A 26,354-nucleotide genomic window follows, 5' to 3' on the forward strand; every position below is an offset into this window, starting at 1 on the left:
CCATGCATGGTTCTGTTCCTCTGAATTTTAAACCATGTCCACTTATTATTATTCCAAAAATGCTTAATAAAACAGTAGGGGGAAGGCTACATCCCAGTAATAGTCCCGACAACCACGCCCAGCGTCTCTGCCACTCCATAGGAGCTCAGATAATAAGTATATCTCGAGTCTTAGCCAACGTTTGCCCGGGACTGTAAATGCCAGCTCTGGGATTAGAGGCAGGATCACAGTGCAGATGGGGAGGGAAGTGACCTGGCTGGAGTCTCCAGGCTCAGAAGAGAGAAGGCTGGGAGGAGAGCCACTCCTCCCCGGCTTCCTAGGAGACCTCAGGCCCCAGAGAAAGCACCGCTAATCAGCACAGCGTCTGCTTGGGTCAGCAAACTGGGCATGTGGCCAGCAGCTGGGCGACGGAGTGGACTCTCTGGAGTGAGGCTGCAGCGGGTGGCTTAGGGAAACACAGAACAGCTTGGGAAAGTTCTTCCTCCCCACGCCCACCCACCTGCACACACCCAGCACATCTGTGGGAGGAGAAGGGCTGGGATGACGTCATCTCTCGAGTGGCCAATGCCCCTTGGAGGCTCCGGGCTCACAGAGGAGACTCAGTCTGCCGCCCTGCCAAATGGGCAGCCAGGCAGGCACCACTCATGTCACCCCATGGCCAGCTCCCAAAGTGGCCCAGGCCCTCCAATGCCACAGGTTTCTTGCTGCACAGCATGGTGCTTCCCTCTGCTCTGGTCTCAATGGATGTTGGTCCACAAAGACCCCAGCTTCATCCTGCTCTCAGTGTCCCAGGCCCTCCACAAGGACCCCCATTTCCCAGAGGGACCTGCCCAGGGATGCACACTGCATTGGCTTGCCACCCTCTCCCACCTCACTGTCCCCTCCTTCATTAGGGGTTGCTGAAGACCCACCCCCCAAGAAAACTGCTCATCAAATCCCCAAATCCTAGTTTCAGGGTCAGCTTCTGGGGCCTCCCTGGACAGAGGAGTTGAATAGCCCTGTCCAGTTGGAGCTCAGTTTCCTTTCTCCCTCTCTCTTGCAGTGATTCTGGGGTGGCAGAGGCCAAGCCAGGACCCTTTGCCGCACAGAAGCCCTTGACACACCTGAAGGCAGCCCCAGATGCTCCCAGACCGCCCCCAGGGCCATACTTCTCTTTCCCTGGTTTAAAACACTTCTCCCCCCAGCCCTGCCCCCTACCCCCTTCTGACTTTACTCCCCATGACCGTGAGTCATGTGCCTGGTTTACACTCCCTGGAAGGTGTGCAGTCAACGAGCGCAGGACCTGTCTCTGCATCTTCTTGAACATGAGAACCACAGGCTGCTAGTGGAGGAGTAAGACACAGCCTCAGTTTCCCTGTAGCTAAGTCACCCCCACCCCCGGTCCCCTCCAGAAGTCCAAGTCCCATTCACTAGCACTACTCTCAGTGGAGGGCAGCCGGGACTGAATCTAAACACCAAGAGCAGAGAGGAGAGTGTCCCCTCCCTTGTGCTACAGGTAATGGTCCTATTGATAGACCCCAAGGACACACTCTTGGTTTGTGGAAACCATTTTTGACTATTGGTGCACAAGAACAGGAGCAGGCACAGTCACAACCACAATAATATAAAAACCCAGACTCCTCTCTCTCGATCAGCTGCCAGACCCTGTTATTATTGCTGTTGCTGTTGATGATGATGACCCCAGGCCTGCCGAGTCTCACATGTTGCTGGACCCACCCACCATGCCCTGTTTGTTGTCACTTTGGTCCTGAGTACTAGGCAGGACACTGTTTCCTCTGTGTCCCACGGTGGGGTGCTCACATTTGGGATCAGACCGTTCTTGGATGTGAGGGCATCCCGTGCATTGTGGGGTGTCCGGGAGCCTCCATGGCGTCTTCTGCATGGGAACCACTGTGAAACCTCTATAGGCACGTTGGCTGCTGTCCTAGGAAGGAATGGGAAATACGGGCACAGGTGCCAGCCCCGCCCCTTCCTCGACACAGCCCGCATCCCTGACTGATTCCTACAGATCTTGGATGCTGCCTCAGGATCCTTCTTAACACAGCTGCCCAGGGACCATTGTCAATGACCAGGACTGGCAGTTAGAGGAAGCCCCTTTACTCTCCCTTTTTCTAGGAGTGGGAGAAGAACTGACTTGCAGTCAAGCCCTCAACCACGGTCCCTGCCCCTCTGGGCCTCGGTGTCCCTGCGGGTGTGCGTGGGGACCATCCAGACTGCTTCCCGGAGCTCCGACAGGGCCTTAAGTGGGAGGATCAATGAGACAATCTTGGTAACTCAGAATATTACAGAAATGCACAGCAGGATCCTCTCTCGCGGGGTGCTCTGAAGGTGAACCCGTAAATAATTAGAAGACATTGGGCTGTTATCAAGTGCCAGGTTTAATAACGGAACTAATGAAAAAGGAAGGCGCTGGGAGCGGGCGGGCAGGGTGGAAGCCCTGGCAGTCGGCTCTCGCAGGCTGCTGCCGGGAGGACGTAGCCTGACGCTCAAGGCTACGGCAGTCTGTGTGTGGTGTTTTGCTCAGGTGCAGCGTAACCATGGAGACAGACTCCCCTCCTCCCTGTGGAGTGGATTCCACCTCCCATGTGTGTCCACCTCACACGCGCACCCCATGCCCCTGCACCCCGGCTCCTTCTGGCTTGTGCAGAGGGGAGGAGACTCATGCAGGGGCAGCCTCTGGACCCCAGGGTTGTGGGTTCAAGTCCTGCCTCTGCCCCTTCCTGAGTGTGACCTCAGCTAAGCCGCGTGGCCTCTGGGAGCCTCATGCTCCTAACCTGTACACTGAAGATAAAGCACTTTCCCCCCAGCAGTGTGGGATCCGATTCCGTCAGGAGTAAGGGCCAGCTCCGGGAGGTGGAGGACCAGGCAAGAATGGCGGGAATGAAGGCTCCCTGAGCTTTGTGTTTATTCTGCCAAAAATTGGGGACGGGAAACTTCCTGTCTTTGTGAGCAGGGAAGCGTTCCGTGCCAAGCTGATGCCCGAGGCCATCGTCCCCACTCTCCTGTGAACCCTTTGCCCTGGGCCAGCCCTCCCAGAGGTCTCCGAAGGTGGCCTTGATGTTCAGTACCCTGAACTACTTTACTGCTTGCCAAGAGGGGTTGGGTTACAGGGCCCAGTCTCTCAGTGCTCCATCCTTGTGTAGCATCCCTGTGTGTACACATCAGTCTGCTGACTAAGGCTGGTGGGGAAACTGCCTGGGCTGTTGTAACAGTGCAATGCTGTGAAGGCAGCTGGCACTGGCCACCACCCACCCAGCCATGCCCCTTTGGCTCTTCCTCTGGTCAAACCCCTCCCAACCCCTTGTCCCTACCATGGCACTCACAGGGGCGACCGACTGCTCCTGATAACAATACTCGGACCACTCGTCAGCGTGAACCAGGTCCTGGGCACTGCCCCAGCTCTCTATGACCCACGATGACCATCCTACAACCCTAGGGAGGCGCTATCATGCCCATCGTCCACGGGGTGAACGTGACACCTAGGAGCAGTGGATCTGCCAAACCCACATCCCTGAGACGGTGAGGGGCTGGGGTTTACCGGGCTGTGTGGCTCTGCAGCCTCAGGTCTAAACCTTTGATGAGGTGCACCCTGGTTCCAGGAGGGCGAGGGCACTGGGGACAGCCGAGTGGCTCAGAGGCCAGGGGCTCCAGCCTCTGCCTGAGCAGTGGTATAAGACAGCACAGGGGGGGGTGGGGGGGTGGGGGGCAGACCTGGGAGGTGCAGCCCGCAGCCAGCATCATTCCTTCCTTGGGGGGCTGATGAGCCAGGAAAGGACACAGCCCCAAAGGAAACATGGGGGGAAGCGGAGCAGCGTGGCTGGCGGCTCCTGCTCTTCTCACGGTAAGGGAGCCAAGTTGCCCGCACCCTACGGCAGGCCTTGGCATCTGCCATCACTGCCATCCTGGAAGGGCGCCACAGCCTCCTCTACTGACAGCCGGGGTGGGTGTCTCAGGGGGTGCAGGGATAAACTGGGCTCCGGGGGCAGGCAGGCAGGGTTCTCAGCCCAGCTCTGCAGCCTCCTATTCCAGGGGCCCTGGGAGTCCCTGAGTGTAACACCCTTCACTTTCCGGTCAGTAAACGGGCTCACAATGACAAACGTTAGGGGCTCAGAGAGAAGGTGTGGGTAGGGAGGAACCGAGTACCTGCTGTGGGCCAGGCACCATACCAGCGCAGTGCACAACTTAACCTCTCACAAGCCTGCGGCAGGCAGGACCCTCTAGGCTCCATTTTTACAGAAGTGGAAGCTGAGGCCCAGAGTGGTAAGAGGATGGCTCAAGGCGGCAGAACTAGGATTTAAGCCCAGGCTCTCTGCCTCCAGACAAGCTTCTCAGCCACTATGAGCTCACCACACCTAGCATGAAATCGGTCCCATCTTTCTGTAGGCCAAGCCCCTTGCTGGACAGTAGTCACAGTGGCCTGGCTCCTGGACAGGAGTGGGACCTCATTCCTGCTCTGCTTCAGAGCACGGGGTTTAGGAAGACAAAGGTGGCTGAGGGTGACAGCTGAGAGCTACGAGCTGTTGCCAGCCTTCACCTCAGCCCAGGACTGACAAGGAGCACCCCACGCAGAAGAGAGCTGCAGGTGGGTCTGCTCACGCACATCTACACTGGGCCCAGTGAGGTGTGCTGATTCTGGGAGGCCTGGAGTGCTGCACCCACAGGGCAGCTGCTGAGCTTTTAAGGCCACGTGCTGTGTGGCTCTGATGTGCTGCTGTTTCCGTCAGACAAGCAAGCCCTGTTTGACTTCCCAGGCTGCGTCTGTCTTGTCACGCTGACCACGGAGCTCTCTCCCGGGGCCTCGTCGTTTGGCATCCATGGCAGCAGAGCAGTTCACGGATTGGGGTGTGAGCCCTGCCTCTGTCAGAGAGCTTGGGAGGCTGGGGGACTTCCAGCAGCCTCTACCATCTTGCCTGCAAACTGGAGCTAGTGATGGCATCCAGCCTCGTGGGGCTGCAGGGGGCACCCGGAGAGACAAAGCAGGTAAAGGAAGAACAGTGCCACCCACATGTCCTGAGTCCACAGGGCCATGCTCAGGGAGTTTCACAGCCCTCTCATCCTTCCCCACTGTCCAGAGTTGTACCAGCATTGGGTTTTCCATTTTCATGGTGAACCATTCTCGTCTGGCTCATGGGCCTGTCACTCTGAGCTGCCCCGCCACTACAAGGAAGGCCCTGGGTGGAATTGGGGCCTGCCTGGTCCCCACACAAGTTAAGGCTGGAGGGGGCAGCCAGCCACCACGCATGCTCACAGACACCTGGGGCTTTTGGCAAGACAATAGCAGAGCGGGATACATCCAGACACTCCGAAGGTGCAGAGGGGGAGAGGGGATGCAGCAAATCCTTACCGAGTGCCCAGGAAGAACCAGGCATCATGCAAGGTGCTTTTAAAACCAATTTTACCTATCATACAAACTGTGCCATGACCGCCATTTTGGGAAAAAGATGAGGTTCTGAGGGGTCGTGGGATCGGGCTTGGGTCTTGCAGGTGAGGTCACCTGGCGAGGCTACCTTCAATTTCAGTTTCTGCCAGAAAGCACCGCTCAGCATCCAGGAAAAGCCAGTGTGGCTGTGAAGGGGACCCAGCAGCCAGCGCTTCTCACATTCCCAGCGAGCATGCGCATCGGGGTGCCTAGCCAAAGGGCGTGAGTAGCCCGGGGAAGAACCAGGGCCAGATGAGAACAGAGGGACTCCAGGGTCACAGGCAGAGGCAAGGTCTGACTGGTGAGCTAGGCAGATGCCCCAGAATGCAGACAGTCATCCCCTTTTCCCTGCCCTGACACACACAGACACACACACACACACACACACACACACACCGACCCAGGGCTCGGCTGGTCGGTGCTGGGAATCATTCTGACAGTCTGGGAAATGCCTACACGTGCTCCAGGGACAATCTGGAGGAGGTGACTGCTTTAGATGACTGCACAGAGACCTGATCAGAGGCCGGGAGCCCAGAAGTGAGGGTGGCACTGGAATAATGGAGGAGGGCAACACCCAAGTTAAAAGCCCGGACTCCAGGGTCAGTGTGTGGTGTGCACCTGCTTCTACCAGTCTTTGCTGGCTGTATAACCGTGGCCAAATAAAAGCAGGCAAGAAAGTAGAACTGCAGGGTCTTATTTCCTGCATGCATAGAGCTTGGAAAGGACAAAGAGACAGGCTGGGGCCAGGCAGGGGAAGGGTGAGCAGGGAGACGACATCTGGGTGGGGTATTAAAGGACATGTAACATCGGGCTAATGAGACAGAAGCAGACAGGCATTCTGGGCAGGAGGAACAGTCTGAGCAAAGGCTCAGAGGTGGAAACGGCCAGGCCTCTTGGGAAGTGGGTGGTGGGGCAGAGGGGAGGAGAGAGAAGAACGAGGAGAAAGGCAGACAGCGGAAGTTGTGCGTGCCATGCAAAGGCCACCGTATTTTTATTTTGTAGGCTTGATGTTCAGGCCTGACTGGCAGCTGTCACTGTGGTGGATGAGGACAACGGGCCGGTGGGATGGAGGCTGAAGGGAGGCCCCGCCTGCAGACTCTCAGGCCCCTGGGAGCTGTCCTCAGCCTCGCTCAGACCCCAGGCACTCCCCTGCCTGACTCCCCCTTTCTCAGGAGTCCCGCCCAGTGTCCCAGGGAGGCAGCACAGGGTGTGGACAGCTGCCAGGCTCCAGACACACACTCCACCCTCTCTGCGGCCTTTAGGCTACTGAACTGTGCCTCTGCCTTCTGAGCAGTGAGAGAAAAGAATAACCGGCAGGCTGGGCTGGTAGAAGGATTAGAGTAAAACAGAGAACACGCAGCGCAGGGCCTGCCGCAGGGTCTGCCACAGGGTCTTGATGGGCTTTCTATCCCCACTCCCTTGCCCGCCCGAGAAGGAACACAGTAGAACAGAAGAATCTGCCATTATCTCACCTTGTCCCTTCCTCTTTTAAGCAATTATGTCCCATCGTCTTATATACAGGACACCTATAAAGACTTCCACTGGGCAACAAATGTACCACTTATGGTAACTTTGTGATTGCCCCTACAGTGAGCATGGCAATGCTAACCTCTATTCTGAGAGTTTTCACAGGAAGTCACAATTCAGAAACTAGTCCCCAAGCGATTCTCAGACCCAGACAGACTGGAGTCCACCTTTGCCGTCTCAAAGGAAAGCTGGCCCTCGTCGCTGACCAATGGAAGGCAGGCCAAGCGCACTGGGAGCTACCAGAGGCCCACACCCAAGCCTACCCACACAGGGCTCAACCCAGCTTTGAATGGCAACACCCAACTGCCTTGACTCCCCCAGACTGTGCACTGGCAGCCGACTCCTTGCCCTGCACCTTGCAATAAACATCTTTTCCCACCACCCCCCTGCCAGGCATTGCCTCACTTTGCGGTAGGCAAGTGGACCCAGTTTTGCGGTTCTAAGCCAACCCCGCCAACCAGTTTTGGGGATGTCTGACAGCAAGAATCTACGGTTTTCTTCCTAATCACCTGAGCAAAGAAGGGTGCTGACAATAATCCACACGGGGGCTTGTGAAGGTTTAGGGACCTGTACGAGTCTGAACGTTTTTGGTCTAGCATTTCAGTGTCACCAGGAGACACCCTGTGCATCATCACCCCTCCAAATCCGGGGGCCGAGTTAGTGACTGACCCCAAGGACCGTAGCGGACCTTTCTCAAGGGCTCGGAGTCTAAGAAGGTAACAGCAGCCAACCACACCTCTGCTGCCAGACCTGTCACCCTGGATGGACATCCATGTGCCCACAAGGGCCTGCACTTGCCTTTGGCTCCTCCTGTCTCAGGAAGCACCACTTCTCAATCCCCCTAAGCCATCAGCAGGCCACATCCTAGAAAGGTCCCTCCTGTCCCAGTCTGATCCCCGGGGATTTTTCCCAGTCCCTTCTGGCCTCCCACCTGCCCCCAGCAGGAGCTTTCCAAAGCAGTTTGGCCAAGCACGTTTTCCTGCTGAGAGGTGATAGCTCCCACTGAGGCAAGCAAGGAGGTAGCTAAGTAAGCAGCGAGGCACTAAGAGCCTGCCAGCAGCACCTGCGCTGTGGCCGCACACTGCACAGCCCCCGCCCCCTACCTGCTGATCCACACCCATTCCCCACCACGTACCAGACCCCATGACACCTTCCCTAGAGATGACGGCAGGTGTGCTCCAGCCCCTGCAGAGTTACCATGGATGCTCCTGAGATTCTCAAAGGGCCAGGGAAGTGAGCAGTACAAGCCCCACCCAAACCCCACCCCATCTGAATAGCTAATTAGGCACACCCTCCTACCTACAGAAGCAGGATTAAGGAAGAGGAAGGAAAAGCCCAGTTCCTGACAGAGCGCTTCCCGGGTGCCCGGGCATCCTTGGGAGAGCCGTCTCAGGCCTCTCCACTGCAGGAGGGGAATGTTACTCTTCCTGAGTTCCAGTTCTTACCTTTCTTTTACTTTTTAAAAATGGTATTAAAATGTTCTTGTTTCTTTTACTCATTTAATTACTTACAGTAATTACTTTTTTTTTAAAGCTAATGCCACTTTTGTCACTTTTAACTTAAAGAAATTATGCTAATTTTAATTGTTTTAACCATTTCCCACTATCACCACTACTTTGAGAGGCTTTTAAAACTTCTGATCATTTTTCCCTATTCCTTTTATGTTTGTTTCACCTTTTATCCTTCTTGTTTGATTTTCAGTTTCTTTGGCTTCAAAGTGGTATAAGTCTTTACATTTTATTTCATTTCACTGTAGTCATTCATAATATGACTCATTTCTCTTTTTTCTCAGCTTGTACACTTTAATCCTATTACAGCTTTACAAATGTCCCCTTTTGCCATTTTAATGACTGTAATTTACTGCACCCTGTTCTTCACTTTGTTTTTACTTAAAAATTTAACAGTCTTATTGAATTTACCCATTTAAGGTGTACATGGCAATGGCTCTTAGTGCATTCTCAGGCTGCATTCCTCACCTGTCCCTTTTAGAACCTTTTCATTACTCCAACCCATTTAACTGTCAGTCCTCTACCCTTGAACTAGCAATCGGGGCCAGCGCTGTGGCGTAGTGGGTAAAGCCGCCACCTGCAGAGCCGGCATCCCACATGGGTGCCAATTCGAATCCCGGCTGCTCCACTTCTGATCCAGCTCTCTGCTGTGGCCTGGGAAAACAGCAGAAAATGGACCAAGTCCTTGCGCCCCTGCACCTGCGTGGGAGACCTGGAAGAAGCTCCTGGCTCCGGATCAGCACAGCTCTGGCCATTGCGGCCAACTGGGGAGTGAACCAGCAGATGGAAAACTTCTCTCTCCGCCTCTCCTTCTCTCTCTGTGTAACTCTTTCAAATAAATAAATAAATCTATAAAAACAAATAGCAATCACTAATTCCTTTCACATGTCCCTATTCTGGACTTGCCTGTAAAGTGGAACTGTTACAGAATTACCCCAAAACTAGCTGAGGGGTTGCCAAAGAACCCCCCAAACTGGGCCTGCACACCCAGAGTGCAGTAAACCAATCATGGGCATCGGGTGATTGGAAAAAAGGAGACATTTATTGCATAACACACAGCACAGAGTCAGGCAGCCAAGGCTCAACACTTGGGTTCCCCACGGGAGTCAAGGCAGTGAATCTTAGAGTTCCAAGCTGGGGAGGCACGGTGGGATCTGCTTGTGTGTGGGCCTCTGGTTGGTCCACAGTACATGTGGCCTTCCTTTGATTGGCCAGCCTGCTTCCTTTGGAATGGCAAAGGTAGACTGCAATCCATATGGCTCTAAGGGTAGACTGGATATTAGTTTGTTTGATCAGGGCTGTGAGTTCCTGAAAACATCTCGAAGTCTAACATCTGAAGTCTAACACCGGGATATCGGCTTTGGGAGAGACGGATGAACCTTAAGGCCTGCAATCCTGCCTGTGGGTTCTCGCAGAGGCTCTGATTTACAGAAGCAGCACTGAGACCTTCCTCAATCACGCCACTCCCTTAGCTTCCCAGTTAATCTTTCCAGGGGCACTGTGGGCTGAGGTTCTGGGCCTGATAAAATCCACATCAAAGGCTACCAGCGACTCCGTACAGAATCTGAATGGCCCTTTGTGAGCCGTCACTCTTTCTCCAGGAAATGACCTTGCCACCCTGTGGAAATGAGCTGACTACAGACCAATGGGTTGATTTCTGGACTCTCGATTCTACTCCACTGATCTACATGTCTGTCCTTGAGCTAGACCGCACTGTTCTGCTTACTGTGACTTTACAGTGCGGGGTTGGGGAACAGTGAGCCCACAAGCCATTTGCAGCCTGCAAGACCATTTGGTCTGGCCCCGCCAAGGCAACCACAGGCAGAACTCGAAATTCAATAAATCTACAGCAAGCTAATTTTAACAAAGCTGATAATTTTGAATGGCTGGCAAATGATGTCATAACTACCCAAATGGCCCGTGGCAGAAAAAGGCTCCCCATGTCTGCTGCAGTGAGCTGTGAAAGTGAGAAGTGTGAGTTCTTCTGGTGTATTCTTTTTCAGGATTGTTTTACCTTTCTGGGTCCCTTATGATTTTCCTTATGAATTTTAATTTAGAAACAGTCTGACTGCTTCCAGAAAGGACTCAGCTTGAGATTCTGAAATGGACTGTGTGGAATCAGATTAATTTGGGGGAGAATTACCATCCTCATGATGTTAAGCCTTTCGACCTGGGAACATGGGATGTTTTTCCATTGACTTCAATTGTAAATTTCTACTCACCACGTTCTGCGGTTTTCAAGGTATACATTTTGTTCTTCTTTCGTTAAATTTATTCTTAAGTTATGGGGAACAGAATTGTTCTCCAAATTTCATTTTCAGATTGCTCATTAGTAGTATTTAGGAATAAAGTGGATTTTCAAACATCTGGTGTCCTGAGATTTTGTTGAACTTGCTTATTTTTGAAGAGTCGCTGTGATGTTGGCAAGGAGGAGCTGACACCACCAGCACTTCCCTGAAGCCTCCCCTGGGCTGTAGCCCCACCTGCGGCATCCAAACCCTCCACCCCGTCCACGTGGCAAAAAACAATGCAACTTCTGCAGTGTTTGCTGCTAGAACTGGCACTGGCTAAAAGCATCCGATACAGCTACTGGCTGCATCCCTGTGCTAACCTTCTGCTCATTATGCTAAAATGACCATGGCTGACACTCCCACTCCCATCAGGCACCTGACGCCATGACGCTTCGGCGATTTCTAGAAAAGGCTATACCCTAATCCTGCCCCAGACACACTCTGTATGCCTCTAGGTCAAATAAAGGGATGGACCCTGACCTGGTGCGGTGCAGCTGTCCTGTGAGCACGCCCACACTCCTTCCTGTTACACCCACTTTGATTGTAAATCACTCTTTAAATCTTGCTTCCTTGCTGCCTTTCATCTAAGTTACATCCTTGAATTCCTTCTGGCAATGCAGACAACAGCCCGGCCCCAGCCATCCTCACAGCAAGGCAGAACTCCACGTCATCACCAGGGGAGTGCGGACCCTCACCATCTGCCACGCACCTCGGTGCAGGACTCTCCTTGTCACCGAACGGGAGAGTCTACAAATGACAGCCGCAGGCCTCAGGCTGCAGGAGCACAATGCCCGTCAGTCACTCCCACCTGTGATCAATGCAGTTCTGCACTGCCTGATTCTACTGTGCTTCTGCGGGACTGTCACGTTCACATCTATTTCCCTGCATTCCTTCTCTACACAATTTAATAAACACAGGATGACTGGTAACACTTGCAGGGAAGAATCCCGATTTGCAAAACAGATCAGCTCAGGGTGCTTGTTTTCAAGACCAAGGTTTTTTAGCTTTGTGCAAAACCGAGCACTGCATCTCTTCACACAGTGAAATATGCATTTGGAAGGTGCCTAAACCCAAACTCTTTGTTTCAGGAATGTTCACGCGAATTCGTGTGTATTCAGGCACACCTGCAAATTTACATGACGTGATGCATCATCTTTATTTATCACTTAAGCCTTTGCTACCCCACAATGCCTAGAAGGAAGGTTTTATGTTAATCTGCAAACCAGAATGACAAGGCTCAAGGCAAAACCCCCTGTAAACTGCAGCCAACCCTTCCACCTGTGCAGGAAAAGTAACTGAAGTGGTGCTTAATTAAATCACACTGGCTACGCACCGACTTAGCGCTTGAGCTGTGCCATGGAGATACTGCACAGGCCTTATGGTTAGAAAGTACATAGGGTGCGGCTACCACCCTCGAGAAGCTCACGTCCTAGCTGGGAAAAAGCCACACAGATAAGTAACTGAGACTCCGTGTGCCAGCAGGGGTGGGTGCTGGGACCACCTGGGAATGGGCGAGCCTCTGCGTGCACGTGTGTTACTCATTCTAACCGGAGGCCTGCCCTCTTCATCACGCGAGGAGACACAGCCCCCATTCCTGGTGCTCCCAGTCATGCTGACCCTTCTTCCAGAAGTCTCCTTCTCCCATTCCCATGGATAGGTTCTATGGACAGATACCCCTCCGGGGGCCAGGCAGAGAGCAAAGGGGGTGGTGCTTCTCTGCCCAGCCAATCGCTATTAACAAACTGTCACTCAAGGTTGCCTCATGTTATTTTTACAGAGCACTTCGGGGTCAGACTTTTTGGGTGAAAATTTTTCTTAAATACCCGCAACAAACTCCATGAAAGGAGACAGTGGGAGCCTCAACAAACACACTGGGACAGCTGGCCTGCGGGCGGCCAGTGTGCGGCCCCTGTTCTGTGTACGCCGTGGCCTGTAAGCCTCACAACACCCCTGGAATACGTGTACTGTGGGGAAACTGAGGTGCCGAAGGTCACCCTGACAGGAAGTGAGGAGACGAGATCTCTGCGCACAGGGCTCTCGCGTCAGTCTGCTCAGGCGCCTGTGACCTTCAAGGGGTTCCTTGCATCTCCAGGGGCCTGCAGTCACACAGCAGCCTTCCCTGGGCTTCTCTAGGGAACTGAACTTGCTCCTTGCTTTCTTTCCACTTTCAAGCAAAACAAACAAACAAACAAACAAAAAAACAAAGCCCAAACCAGTCTACACCGAACAACCTTTATCCTGCAGGTCAGGGAATAAGACAGGCCCCAGTGGATCAGCCCACCTCTGCGGCAGGCACTGGAGAATCCCTTAGCAGCCGTGTTCTCCAAGGCACCGCTCGGTTCCGGGAGCTTTTTCCTCCTCACCATGGGACCCAGCCCTCCCTCCTCACCTTCTCCCCACGTCAAGGCTAGCACCCCGCCCCCCGCGAGCCCGTCATTTAGTCAATCACATGTCCTCGCGGCACTGAAGGGGGTGTGAACAACCAGAGATGAAGTTCCACTCCAGGATGGCTGCCCTACCTCCCAGAGGCTTCCTTCCGTGTGCCCACCCCTGTGGCCTTGTACTACTGAGGCCCCACCATCTCCCCTACAAGACTGCTTAGCCCCAGGGAAGCTAGACAGGGTGGCCGGGAAACCAAGGGGCAGAGTTCCCATAGACCGGCACTCGCACTCTCTCAACAAATGGGGCTGCCGGCCCTGGCGAGGACACTGGTCTAAGTGTTGGGGACGCTGTGGGTTGGCCCTGGCTCAGTGCACATCCTACTGAGGACGTTGCTGGAACCAGTCTCCACCCACAAGGCCAAGCCCATGGGTCCAAAGCAGTTTTTTCTTGTATACCTTTTCCTTCTCCTTGGAGTCAGTGCCTTTGCTTTTTCATGTTTGCTTGGTTTCCTGCGTGCCATCCACTAATTCATGCTGACTCTGACAGACGAGTAGCTAACCCTAGACACACACACAGAGCCAGGCACCTGTCACTCAGGGCTTTGCTCTCCCCAGGGCCATCTCGCTAGCCACTCGCTGGCCTGGCTTCCTGCCCCTGCTTCTAGAACCCCACAGTTCCCCATCTCTTGGTGTCACCCATCGTTGCACGGTGTACATCCGCCAGGAGCCTCTAACAGGAGGCCCTGAGTACAGACATGCCTGAACTTGTCCTGGTTCCTGACCGATGGCAAGGCTCAACACCCCGAACTTCCAACTCCCCCAGCTTCGGATACCCCAGGGCCCTCGGAGGTCTCCTCTCTGGAGGCTTCTTACCCTAGGTTTTCTGAAGTTGCAGGGCGTGAATTTCTTTGTGTTCATTAGGACAGGCACTGACAGGCCTCGGGATCTGGAAACGTAGTTCTTTCAGAGCCGAGAAAACGCCTTGCGTCGTTTCTCATAACCTCCTCTTCAGTCCTAGGTGTGCTCCCTCCTCCCCACCCCCAATTATGTAGGTGGAGGGCCTCTAAGCTCAGTCTCTTCAACTTGCTTCTCCCATGTTCTATCTCTTCTGAGTTTTTGTTCTCTCTGGGAGATTTGACTTTATCTGATGGTTTTCTTCACTAAATCTATCATTGCGATTAGTCCGAATTCTTTTATTTCCAAGTGTTCTTTCTTATTTTCTGCTCATAGCCCCTTGCTCTACTTTCATGGATGCTATACCTTCTCTTTTCTGAGGATCTTTTTCTTATTTGTAAATTTTCTTCTGCTCCCCACTTTGTTTCTACTTCCTGTTTGTTATTTTCTTTCTTTTTAGATTTATTTAATTAGAGGCAGATTGACAGAGAGGGATGAAGAGAGACAGAGCTCTTCCATCTGCTGGTTCACTCCCCAAATGGCCACAATAGCCAGAGATGGACCAGGCTGAAGTCAGGAGCCAGGAACTCCATGCAGGTCTCCTATGTGGGTGGCAGGGGCCCAAGCACTTGGGCCATCTCCCTCTGCCTTCCCAGGTGCATTAGCAGTGAGTTGGATTAGACGTAGAACAGCCCGGACTGGAACCAGCACCCATATGGAATACCGGCATGGCAGGCAGTAGCTTAACCTGCTATGCCCCAACACAGGCTCCCGCCACTCTTTTAATGTTAGTTTCCACAAATATTTGGTGAAGCATTAAGATGCTGCCTAGGGGTGGGCATTTTGTCAGGTGGTTAAGATGCCCATGGGGCCTGTGCTGTGGCGCAGTGGGTTAAAGCCCTGGTCTGAAGTGTCAGCATCCCATATGGGCACCAGTTCTAGTCCCAGCTGCTCCTCTTCCGATCTAGCTCTCTGCTATGGCCTGGGAAAGCAGTAGAAGACGGTCCAAGTCCTTGGGCCCCTGCACCTGCATGGGAGACCTGGAAGAAGCTCCTGGCTTCAGATCGGTGCAGCTCTGGCTGTTGTGGCCATCTGGGTAGTAAACCAGCAGATGGAAGACCTCTCTCTCTTTCTCTACCTCTCTCTGTAACTTTTTCAAATAAAAAATAAAACTTTAAAATAAAAAAAGAAGATGCCCATATCCCACAGTAGAGTACCTGTTCCACCGCTCGCTAGCCTAGCTTCCTGGGACTGCCCCTCACAGTGGAGTTCAACATCCGACTCTGACTCCAGTTTGCTGCTAATGCAGACCCTGGGAGGCAGCGAGATAGCTCAGTTAACTGAGCTCCTCCCACCCACACTGGGGACCTGGACTGCATTCCTGCCTCCTGGCCCCAGTGGTTGGGGCATTTAGGGAGTGAACTAGTGGCTGGGAGATACCTTTCTCTATTTCTTTCTCTTTCTGCCTCTCAAATAAGTAAAACTATATACATATATACATAAACTAAAACACTGCCGAGGTCCTGTGTTGTGGAGTGGGGGGAGCAGGAGGAGACAGGCTGTCATCGAGTGGGCACCAGTGTGGGCTGAGCCAGCACAGGTGGCTGTTTTGCTGGGAGACCCCCAGATTTCAGTATTGGGAGGACTCTTCTCTCAGAACAGCCAGCCTCCAGCCTTGGTCTAGGGGGCTGCAGTCTGCCTGTCAGTGTCCCAGGAGTCCACATTCCCTCTTAGGAAGCTACCAGAGGATGTCACCATCAAACGACAGGAGAGACCAAGAGGCAGCGCCACTGGGAAAGGAGACTGAGGGAACTCTCACCAACAGAGACTGTCACTGTCCCCATTCTCTGCACCGCAGTGGCCCCGGCCTGGTCCTATGTCTGCCTTGGGATACCGCCAGACTTCTGTCTTTGTGGGAAAGGCTGAGCACTATAGGGAAGGGGGCCCAGGGGGACGTCTTCTCCCACAGATTGCCAACCAGTCTTCTCCCCGCCAGGCCCATCCACCCTTGCGCCTTCCAAGGTGCCTGCAACCTGCAGCTGTTCCATTTATTTCCGGTTCTGAGCCATCCATCCACACTGCCACCCTTCACAGGCGCCCAGCTCCCCCAGCTGCTCAGTCAGTCACCATCAGTCCACCTGTGTCTGACGTCAAAATCCTGTCACCAGCCCTCCCCCCGCCACTTCCTGTCCCATCTTCTCTTGCCAGTCCCTTCTCTTCACGACCGGGGTGTCTGGGTAGAGGGCAAATGAATGCATTTATTCCTCCTCTTTTACTGAAAGCTCTGACTCCCAGCTTTTAAAATGGTTCTGGCTCATCCGGACTGACAGTGATCAAGAAGGGACCCCAGGAGGTTTTAGGGCGTCCCGTCTTTCATTTCGTTGCTTTAGAAGCTTCAGATCCTATCTCTACCATACAGAGCGCTTGACCTCTCCTAAGTTACTCGGCATTTTCACTTGAATTTTCTGACATGTGAAACAGTGACAACAGCACCGGGGCCAGGCGACAAGGCCACGTGGCACAAAGAGAGGTTCTTGGAGAAGGCTGGCTGAAGAACAGAGAGGCTTAGTGGAGGCTGCACCCAGAGTAGCTGCAATGCTGCTTTCAATGACCTCTGGAGACTTGACCTAAATAGCAAAGAGTGGATCCGACCTTTGGCGTCAGATTCTGCTAATGCACACCCTGGGAGGCGGTGGTGATAAGCCAAATACTTGGATTCCTGCACCCACGTGGGAGACTGCATTGATTTCATGGTTACTAGCTTCCACCTGGCCCAACCCTGGCTGTTGCAGGCATTTGGAAAGTGGACCAGCAGATGAAGAGATTTTTGTCTCTGCCTTTCAAATATGTAAAAATAAAATAGCATGTTTTTAAGTCCCCCCCCCAAAAAAAAAGGAGCAAAGGACACCACGAACTTGGCATGTTGGGGGGTACAAGCCTGCCCCGCTTCCATTCGGCAAACATTCCCCACACGCTTCTTACAGGGAAGGACTTGAGCCAGGCACGGAGGGGTAAAGAGTTGCATAAATAAGTGAATCATCCTACTGCAGGGCAGAGGGTACCCGGAGAGAAAGGCTGGGCTGGGAAGACGGACAGGAGCCATAGGCCAGCCCAGCCCAGCCCACCCGGGACCAGAGCTGAGCCTCGGATCTTTACCTTTCTTGGTCTTACAGGGCCCACATTCAGGGTGAATCTCTTGCAAGGGAAGAGACACGACCTTGGCGAGTCCGGCATTCAGCATGTATTGGTACAGGCGCTTAAACGTCCTTTCACACAGCCCCTGCCAAGACAAAAGCAACTGTCAGGCGCAAGCGAGGAATCCGAAACCACTGGGGAGCTGCAGACGTGAGCCAGTGCAGGACCTGAGCTACTGGGCTCTCGAGTGGAGAAACGCTGGAGGCACTGCCCAGCAAACACAGCCAAGGAATGCTCTCAAGGAATAAAACGAGGCCCAGAGCCCTGGTTTCCAAACACCACCTTCTGAGGCCAAGACGTGGACAGGTGTCTGCCTAACGAGATCCCCAAGGGGACCACAGGGTGGGAATGAGGCAGGTGGCCACAGAGATGGAAGCAGACTTTCCACATGGGCCCTTGCACAGTGTGTGGATCTTTTTAACCATGTAAGAATATTAATCATACATCTCCTACAGGTAGGGGAACAAATAGGAGAAAATATATCTTAAAATGCCTTTTGGGATGTTTTTAAGAAAGTCGTTCAGCTATGAAGTTACAACAAACGATGAGGGTACATCCAGGGTACTGCTCCTACTTCTGCCCAGGAGGAGAGGACCACAACGATCGCATTCACTGTCTCACCGCAGGGGCCGTCAAAGGCACGCCTTTCCCTCTACGTGTTTATGTATTGATTCGAAAGGCAGAGACAAAGAGGGAGCAAGTCAAAGACAGGGACAGAGGACGGTGCTCCTGTCCACTGATTCACTCCCCAAATGCCTGCAACAGATGGCGGCGGGGCCAGGCCAAAGCCAGGAGCCAGGAACCCCATCCAGATCTCCCATGTGGGCGGTAGAGCCCCAGGTACTGGAGCCATCCCCAGCTTAGGAAGCAGGAATTAATAGCAGCACTGGGACTTGAACCCGGGCACGCCAATATGGGATGCAGACATCCTAACTAGCGTCTCATTTGCTCTGCCAAATGCCCACGGCTACATGTTTCTGAAAAAAGTAATTCACTTCCCAACATCAGGGTGGAAGATTTCATATCAGGGGGACAAAAAACCAGAAACCAGATTCTGGTTTCCCTTAAGATGTAAGATCTGGCAACCAGTGCCAGAAGTGCAGCTGCCCGAGCCCCCACTGCCCCTGGAGTTGGCGCGAGCTGAGGACCGGCTGCTTCCGTTCAGCAGGACATGCTGTCCCCAGGGCCGCGGCCTTCATGCTCCCTATCAGAACCACGGATGGTGAAACCGAAGGTCAGCTGCTGTTTATTCCCATTTCTGGGCTGCTTTTCTGTAGCTGTCATTGAGAGGAAAGGGCATTTCCTAAGGCGACCGCTATCACAGCGTTGTCCTACACTGGGCCCATCTGGCTCCTGTGTCCCACCCTCCTGACCACTGCTGCTATTGGATTGTGTAGCACCTGGAAGAGAAAGGCAAGGTGCCACTGCTCTAAGGTAGACTGGACCGGAGGAGGCACGCAGGACTGAGGGCTGCTCTGTGCCTCTCCTAGGCTTCCTCTTACCCTCCAAGAGAGAGGCAGTGAGCAGACAGACGCCCGGGGTGGCTTCCTCCACACAGGTGGACGCTCAGCAGAACATATGGGCACCCAAAACCACAGATGACTCCCACGGGGCCCATTCAGACCCAGTGGCTTGTAAATGGCGTCCATCGTTAATCTAGCCGGGTCCCCAGCATCACAGAAAGACCCTATGGAAACTTATCCATCAATCCCCCAGCCCTCAACATATGGCATGAGGCCTGGACCACCCTAAGTGAGCAAGGATGATGTAATCCTGCCTTCCAGGGGCTGTCATCAAGGACTCGTACCATCTGCCCAGCAAAGAGAGGGAGCAGCAGCAGGAGCCTCCTCACTCTTCAAGAGACAGCACCCAAGTTCATGGCCCCAGCCTCATCCCAGACTGACTCTTCACCAAACCCCTCTCAGCCTTCTCTGACTCCTGCTGCTGACAGCCATGGCCAGCAGAATGTCCCAGAAGATCTGCACATTCAATAAATCTTAAAATCAAAATTGTCAGGCCAGTGCTGTGGTGTAGTGGGTAAAGCCTCTGCCTGCAGTGCTGGCATCCCATATGGGCGCCGATTCGAGTCCCAGTAGCTCCACTTCTGATCCAGCTCTCTGCTGTGGCTGAAGAAAGCCATTGAAGATGGCCCAAGTCCTTGGGACCCTGCACCCATGTGGGAGACCCGGAAGAAGTTCCTGGCTCCTGGCTTGGAATGAATCAGCCTAGATCCGCCCCTTGCGGCCTTTTGGGGATTGAACCAGCAGATGGAAGACCTCTCTCTCTTTCTCTGCCTCTCTGTAATGCTGCCTTTCAAATAAATAAATACATCTTTAAAAAAAAAAATCAAATCTGTCCTGTGCCTCCTTCTCTCCCAACTGCTGTGTGCTTCATTCACGCATCCATCTGACAAACATCCACCAGGCCCCAACACGGCCAGGCACCTTGGCCAGCAGCACCCGCTCTGACCATGGAAGCTACATGGACTTCATCTTCAGGTCCTTCTGCTTCCTGCGCCTCGACATCCTGGCTCAGCCACTCACCGGTTCGTTTCACCCCTAAAATGCTTCTCAAAACAATTCAGGCCTCCCTGGCCACGGCTGCCACCCCCACCCATTTCAATGGCCCTCCCTTGGCCTGTCCATCTTCCCCAAACACTCAGCAGTGCTTTGGCCCAAGGACCAGCATCATAGGTCCCCTTTCTTTTCCAGCCATCCCCCCAGCACCCCAGCATCAGCCACCCCCAGTGACCTCTACAAACGTCCCATGGGCTCCCCAATTCCGGGCCTCTGCGTGAGCTGCTCTCCTCGGTTGAAATGCCAATGCACCTGTCCGCCTGGGCAAGGGCCCCCCTGGAGTGTCACTTGCCCTGTGAAGCTGTCCCCGGCCTCTGTCACTGAGCTCGGAGGCATTCTTCGCCTGCCCCTCCATTAGAACAGCTCTGTGACACAGACCCGTGACCCTGGTTCGCTGTTGCCCTCTTAGGGTGGAGCACGGTTCTGACTCAAAGGAGACACCTGCTACGGTGTTTGTTGAATGGATAAGTGAAAGAATGGCCTGCAGCAGTCAACTCTTGTCTCTCATGCAGCCCACAGTGCTGACCCCAGGGCACAGCAGCCCCAGCTCCCTGCCCCAGCAACTCCAGGGCAGAAGTCTCCAATCTCCGAAGTCAGCCAGGGCCAGTGTGGGGGGTCGGGACTTCCTTCACCTCTGCTAGGGTCTCCTGAGAGAGGCCTTCTCAAGCGGCCTTTTATTTCCTACTTTTGTTAGTCAGCTAGAAAGCACGGTGCACGTGATCACAGATGGCGCTGACGCTCGGCCTCGGGGTCTGAGGGTCACACAAAGGAGGGGGCTGGGGCGGGGGCTGCCCAGTGCACACCTAGCTCCAGCTCACTGTTGTCAGGACAGGCTGCAGGCTCAGAGCTGCAGATTTTTCAAGGGAAGCTGGAGAAAGGAAAATGGAGGTTTTTTTTCCCCAAATACACACCTAGGTGTGTATATGAAATCTCCATTTTCAAAAAAAAGAAAAAGCTAAGTCAAATTGATTTTTCACAAGCCAGGTGTGACCCACAAGCCTCTGGTTTATAACCTTGGCTTTGAAGAGACTTGGGCGTGCAGTGACCCTGCAGCGAGTTCTGATTTCCGAACGAGGAAATCGGAGACCAGAGCTGCACCAGTGTGGCACAGGAGGACCAGTGGCAACGACAGTCCTCGTGGCTGTGATATGTGACCACAGAGCAGGTCCCCACGAACCTTCACCTCACATGCGACGCTCTGTGCTCCAACCTCCAGGGCTGTCTTGGCGCCCTCCTGTTCCTGACGTGCACTCCTGCAGGGAGCAGCACCCCCCCTCCCTTCTGCTCTTCCTCTCGTGCTCACTCTGTGACTCAGTCACTGCTCCTGGACCAGAGATGAGGCAGGGCCGAGGTGCTCTGGGCCCTGTCCTCTCCTCTTCTGCTCCGTCATCGCAGCCTAAGCCCGCTGGGGACAATCACGGGAGGAAGTATAAACCTGAGGATTTACCACTCTCCGTGTGAACCTTGACAGCTGGGCCAAGAGCAACGGCTGGGAGGGCAGGGAAATCGGGCCCTGGCATTGAGCCTTTTCTCACCCTCCAAAAGGGAAGACAGCCCGATCCTTTGGGGTGCACCGCAGGGCTCGGGGCTGCAATTCCTTGTCTAGGCTGAGGCAGCTCGCCAGGCTGGGCACAGGTCAGGGTCAGCCTGGCACCCCGGGCCCCCCCCCCCACGCCCCCCCCTCCCAGCTCACCAGTTCCTCCCTCAGCCTGCCCAGTGTCTCGATGCGGTTACTCCGTGCGCTCAGCATCACCGACAGCTTCTCCATGAGGATGTCGTATTTGCTCCTCCTGCGAGAGACACCACACAGTTGACTTCTTCAAACTCACCGTCTGGCCCAGGCTCAAGGTCTCAACCATCATCCAGGTTGGAAGTGGAGCAGCTGGGACAAGAACCAGCACCCATATGGAACGCCAGTGTTCCAAGTGGTGGCTCAACATGCTCTATGCACCACAATGTGAGCCCTGAGCCCTGACATTTTTATAACACTTTGAAGTCTAGGAAGCTTTTCTTACAACATTTCCTTATAAATCACCCGGCAAAGAAAGATGGAGATAATTACATCGAGAAGTGAATCAGCTTTTTCCAAACTTCAGGTCCAAGACGCTAGCCTGAGTCTTCCTTCCCTAAACCCAGTGCTTACTTCACGCCCTCCTGACACTTCGCTCAATCTGGAGCTGCTTTCCATCTGACTTCACAGCGTGCCCGATTCCACCTGTCAGCTCATTTCTATAATGAAGCGGATGTTACAATAAATACTTCCAAGCTCATGGTCACCAAAAGACTCAACTGAAGAGCTCAGGGCTCCTGGCTGCGTGTGCCCTGGGGAGCCCGGAGCAGGGACACAGGTCAGCCACATGAGGGCAGCTTGGCCTGACTCACATCCAAGGGGAAGGCAGAGCACACGGATGAGACCTCAACATTGCACCCACTTCTCAATCGGTGAAAGAATGAATGAAGGGGCAGATATGTACAGCACATGAACTACCATGCGTAGGAGCACTGAGTCATGGCCATCTTACACAGAAGAAACCACAGTCCATAGTGGTCAGCACCTTTGCCCAAGGGAAAGGCAGTAACTGGAGTACAGTGCCTGACTTCATCCGGAGCTTCCTCCCCTTCCCCAGGATTCTCACCCTACGTTCTTTGTAGATTACAGGCCGCCCACCAACTACAAGTGCAGTAACAGCATCATGTAACTAATGGATGGTGTGACTAATTAGAAACTAGAAACCAATTCACCAAACAGAATTCTCTTCAATGCAGGTTTCCAAAACAGAGACTGAAAGATAAACTAGGAGTCTGGGACATTTTGATGGTGGGTGTGCTTGAAGGCGAGTCAGGACTACCAGACACGTGACCGGAGCACAGGGGCGGCTTTTGTTCCTGGAGGTTTGGAGTCAGGACAGGCTGCACATGAGTATCACGCACTGTCTGGGCCAAGCCCTGGGCAAGGCAGTAGGCACTGTCAACTTGAAAGGGACACTTAATCCTGACTGTTCACTCCCCTTCCTTTTGGAGGCTGGCCCTGGCCACCAGGGTCAAGGGCAGGGACTTCCTCAACCACCCTGTCCGTCTGCCCACCTCCACTCCAGGCACTGGTGGCCAGGCGTGGGCCACTCAAAGGCACCCACTTGTCCTTCACTCCCTGCACTTGGCTTCTGTTCTTCTCACTCAGGAGGGCATGGGGCTGCCAGAATTAGAGTGAGACCTCTGCGGGGTGGTGGAAGCTTTCTTTCTCCCATCGCTGTGCCAGGAAATTAGTCTCCCCAACAGCAAGGATTAACGGGTGAGAGGTAACTTACTCTCAGAGACATCCTGGTCCTCAAAAAGGAGTGTGCCTATTACAACAGCCTGTGCAATAGCACAGCCCACGCTATGATACCCAGCTAGAGTATCCTGCACTGTAAGCACTTGGCAGAACCTTGCCTTCTTATCCCAGTGGGTGGATTATCACGGTTGTGTTGCAAAAACCTCCAATCTGAAATGGACATAATCCAACCACAACTCTGCCACCACAGCAACTCAAGTTTGATGTTTTTTTTTTTTTTACACCTTTGGTTCTCACCTTTAATGAGAACTAAAAAAGTTCTCACCAAAATGATAAAAGTTCCCATTGTTGAGCTACAGAGTAGCAGGCATTTTTTTTTTTTGTCCTTTTCTAATTTCCAGGCTTTCTAAGTGAGCAGGACTTATTTTCAACAGAAACAGACAACTAAATGTCTTCTTTGGAAAGCCACAGTCATATTCTCATTTGGCCTCTAATGATTTTTGAAAGCATCACGCTCGTGGCTGCAGTACAAGTCGCCGAAGGCTTTGTTCCCTTCTAGCATACCTGTCCACGTGAAAGCGGTTGAGGAGGAGGAGGATCGAGTGCTGCTGGGCTCCAGTGGGCAGCCGGATCACGTGGGACTGCATTGTGATGAGCCCGTTTTTGTTCAGGATTTTCCTGTGATAGTGAAGCTTCCCAGCATCGACCCTGGAGGAGGAGGAGGGGGAAGGGGAGGAGGGTGTGGGTCACGTCGTTTTGGTTTGCTGGTAGTTTTAGCACCACAGTGTAGGGAGTCTCTCCCCCAGACGTACGCACCGACACACACTGACCCAGCCAACCCAAGAGAACAGTCAGAGATTTTTAAAAATCCCCAGGGAAGACAAGGCAGCAGCCCCTGCATTTGGGAGGCAGGTTGTGGTGGTCAGTGAGCCCCACATGCAAATCCTCCCCCTTACTTGAAGGCACTGCTGTGCAGGTCTCGCTGCAGCTCCCCCTGCCACCTGGACCGGCCCAGTCGCTCCAGGATGCAGTAGGAGAAGTCGGGGAGCTTCAGGTCAGGATCCCCCTCCTGGCCTATCAGGGCCCGGTAACGCATGGCCTGGGAGGCAACGATGATCAGCTTCTTCCCCCACCTGCAAGTCAGAAACACCCACGTGAAGAAACAGGTCGAAGCGATTTTATGAAAATGGAAATCTGAAAAAGCAGATTTAGAACTATCGTTTTCTGGGTTCCCAGAAGGCCATCATGTTCCGAAGTGGGTCTGCCGTCCTAGAACCCCACAGTGTGCTGAATGAACAGGGCTGACCTGTTACTTCCTGGCTGATGCCCTGCAGGGCTCGCCAAGGCACTCAGACCAAATCCACACCCTCGCCCCGGCCTGGAAGGCCCCCCCTGCCTCGCTCACTTCATCTTCACCCACAGGGGCCTTCTTGTGCCAGTAAGAAGTGTCAGGGTCACTGTCCTGGCTCTTCCGTCTGCCTAGCTGCTGCCCTGTCCCCGATCCTCAGATGGCTGATTCCTTCCCATCACCCAGGCCTTCCAGAAAACGTCAGCCAGAGCTCCAGTCCCACTCAACCATTCCCAGGCTCTTCACAGCACCTAGCACTCACAAACAGCCAAGGGGGGAGGAGGGGGCGGGCAACATTCTCGTCCATCCTCCTTAATTCAAACACAGGCACACCCCCAACTTGTTCATAAGGATACCCTGAGTGCCTAGAATGAGCTGGGCACAGGGTGGGTGCTCAGCAAGTGTACTTAAGTGAATGACCATGCCAAGTGCACTGGACTGATAGACCTTCAGAGTCAGCAACACCCAACTGTGCTGTCAGTGACTTCTCTCTGCTGGACAACAGATCTGATGGGTCAAAGATAATGTCCAGAAAGAAGTAAAAAGTTTGCAAGCAAGGTGCTGCAAGACGCCTCATTCCCATGCAGGGACCCACAGTCCAAGCTGTCCACCGCTCCCACTGATAGCTGAAGCTCTACCTCCAGCAGAGGCTGGCCTGAGTTAGGCTCATGCCTGGGGCAGAGCGACCCTCCCCATGCACACTCTAGGAGCCCAGCCCTGGCCCTGCATCAGGGAGTTGTACAGGAGGTGCTGTGGAGAGCACGCCCCTTGCTCACCACGTGGTATCATGTTACTGGACCAGAGGCCTCCCTTTCCTGGGTGAAGGAGTCACCAAGGGTCCACATGCCACAGCTCATGGGCTGCCAAGCCCTCGCCTCTCCCTTCTTCCCGGCCCTAGCCTGGCCACACCGCCCAGACCTGTCTAGCCTGATGGCTTTCCTTCCCCCTGATTCCACCACCACGCAGACAAAAAGAAAAAGGAAGAAGCTGTGTCAATACACTGTTTGGGCCTATAATGAGTTGTCTGTGTAAGTCAGCGAGGACCGTATGGCCTGTCTTCCAAGTGGATGCTAACACATAGTAAACAGAGTCCACATGACGCTCAGGGTGACAAACTCAGGATCCTTTTTCTCAAAACCCTCACTAAGTTAAATTCTAAGAGGTCACTTGGGAGAAAGTTTGAACGCAGTGGAGTGGCTTTGCTGCTCTTTGTTTTCTTCCCCAGATGGCTTTCCTAGCCCACACCATTGTAATTCCAATGACTCTGGACATCATTGGCAATTATCTGGCTCAGTGACTCCTGCTGGTTCTGGTTTGCTGACTGTGACATCAGATACTGCCCAAGCATTGCGCCAAGTGCCAGAACGCTACGATAAACACAGCCGGTCTCTACCTTCAAGAGGCTGACCTCCTGAGGACTTGCACAGGGATGGCTCTGTGGCCCAGGGCCCAGCTAGGACAAGAGAACAAAAAGGCAACTTCCAAATGTCAGCTGCCTGCCGCAACCATGCACACAAACAGAGGGACAGATAGGAGCCCTGACCTCAATCAGCCCAGCTGCAGTGGGGTGAAGCGGGCTGAGAGCTGGCTTAGAGCAGGGTTGGCAACCTCCAAGAGACGCTGGGGCCAAAGACCCGAGCCGAGTGCTCTGACCACACCCCTGACGTGAGGGGTTCCTGACGGGGGTGAACCAGTTACCTGTCAAAGGCTTCCACCATCGTACAACGCGGCTGCAGAGACTTGGTCCTGATGTCGCTGGTGATGTTCTTCCTCTCCTTAAAGTACCGACACGAGCCCTGGATGCCATCCTTGTTCTCTAAGATCATGTGAATGGGGTAGACATCCTCCAGAGGGACCGGGTCCCTCCTGGACTCCAAAATGCCAGTTTCCAAGTCAATCTCCTCGTACCTAGGGGGAAAAGCACAGGCGGCAAACCCAGCTGAG

The 26,354-nt window shown here is 53.7% G+C and overlaps 1 protein-coding gene across 1 annotated transcript; it reads right to left on the reverse strand.

Annotated features, from left to right (window-relative positions):
• Positions 1–1,232: 1,232 nt before the first annotated feature.
• Positions 1,233–26,354, reverse strand: LOC133755576 (general transcription factor 3C polypeptide 1-like; the record flags this gene model as incomplete). Its single annotated transcript, XM_062185662.1, has 6 exons — positions 1,233–1,924; positions 17,177–17,300; positions 21,485–21,581; positions 23,627–23,770; positions 24,019–24,195; positions 26,109–26,354. Coding segments are annotated over 6 exons (811 nt in total), but the record flags the coding sequence as incomplete, so codon positions are not given.

The sequence above is a fragment of the Lepus europaeus genome, unplaced genomic scaffold, assembly GCF_033115175.1.
Source record: "Lepus europaeus isolate LE1 unplaced genomic scaffold, mLepTim1.pri SCAFFOLD_568, whole genome shotgun sequence".
Lineage (NCBI taxonomy): Eukaryota > Metazoa > Chordata > Mammalia > Lagomorpha > Leporidae > Lepus > Lepus europaeus.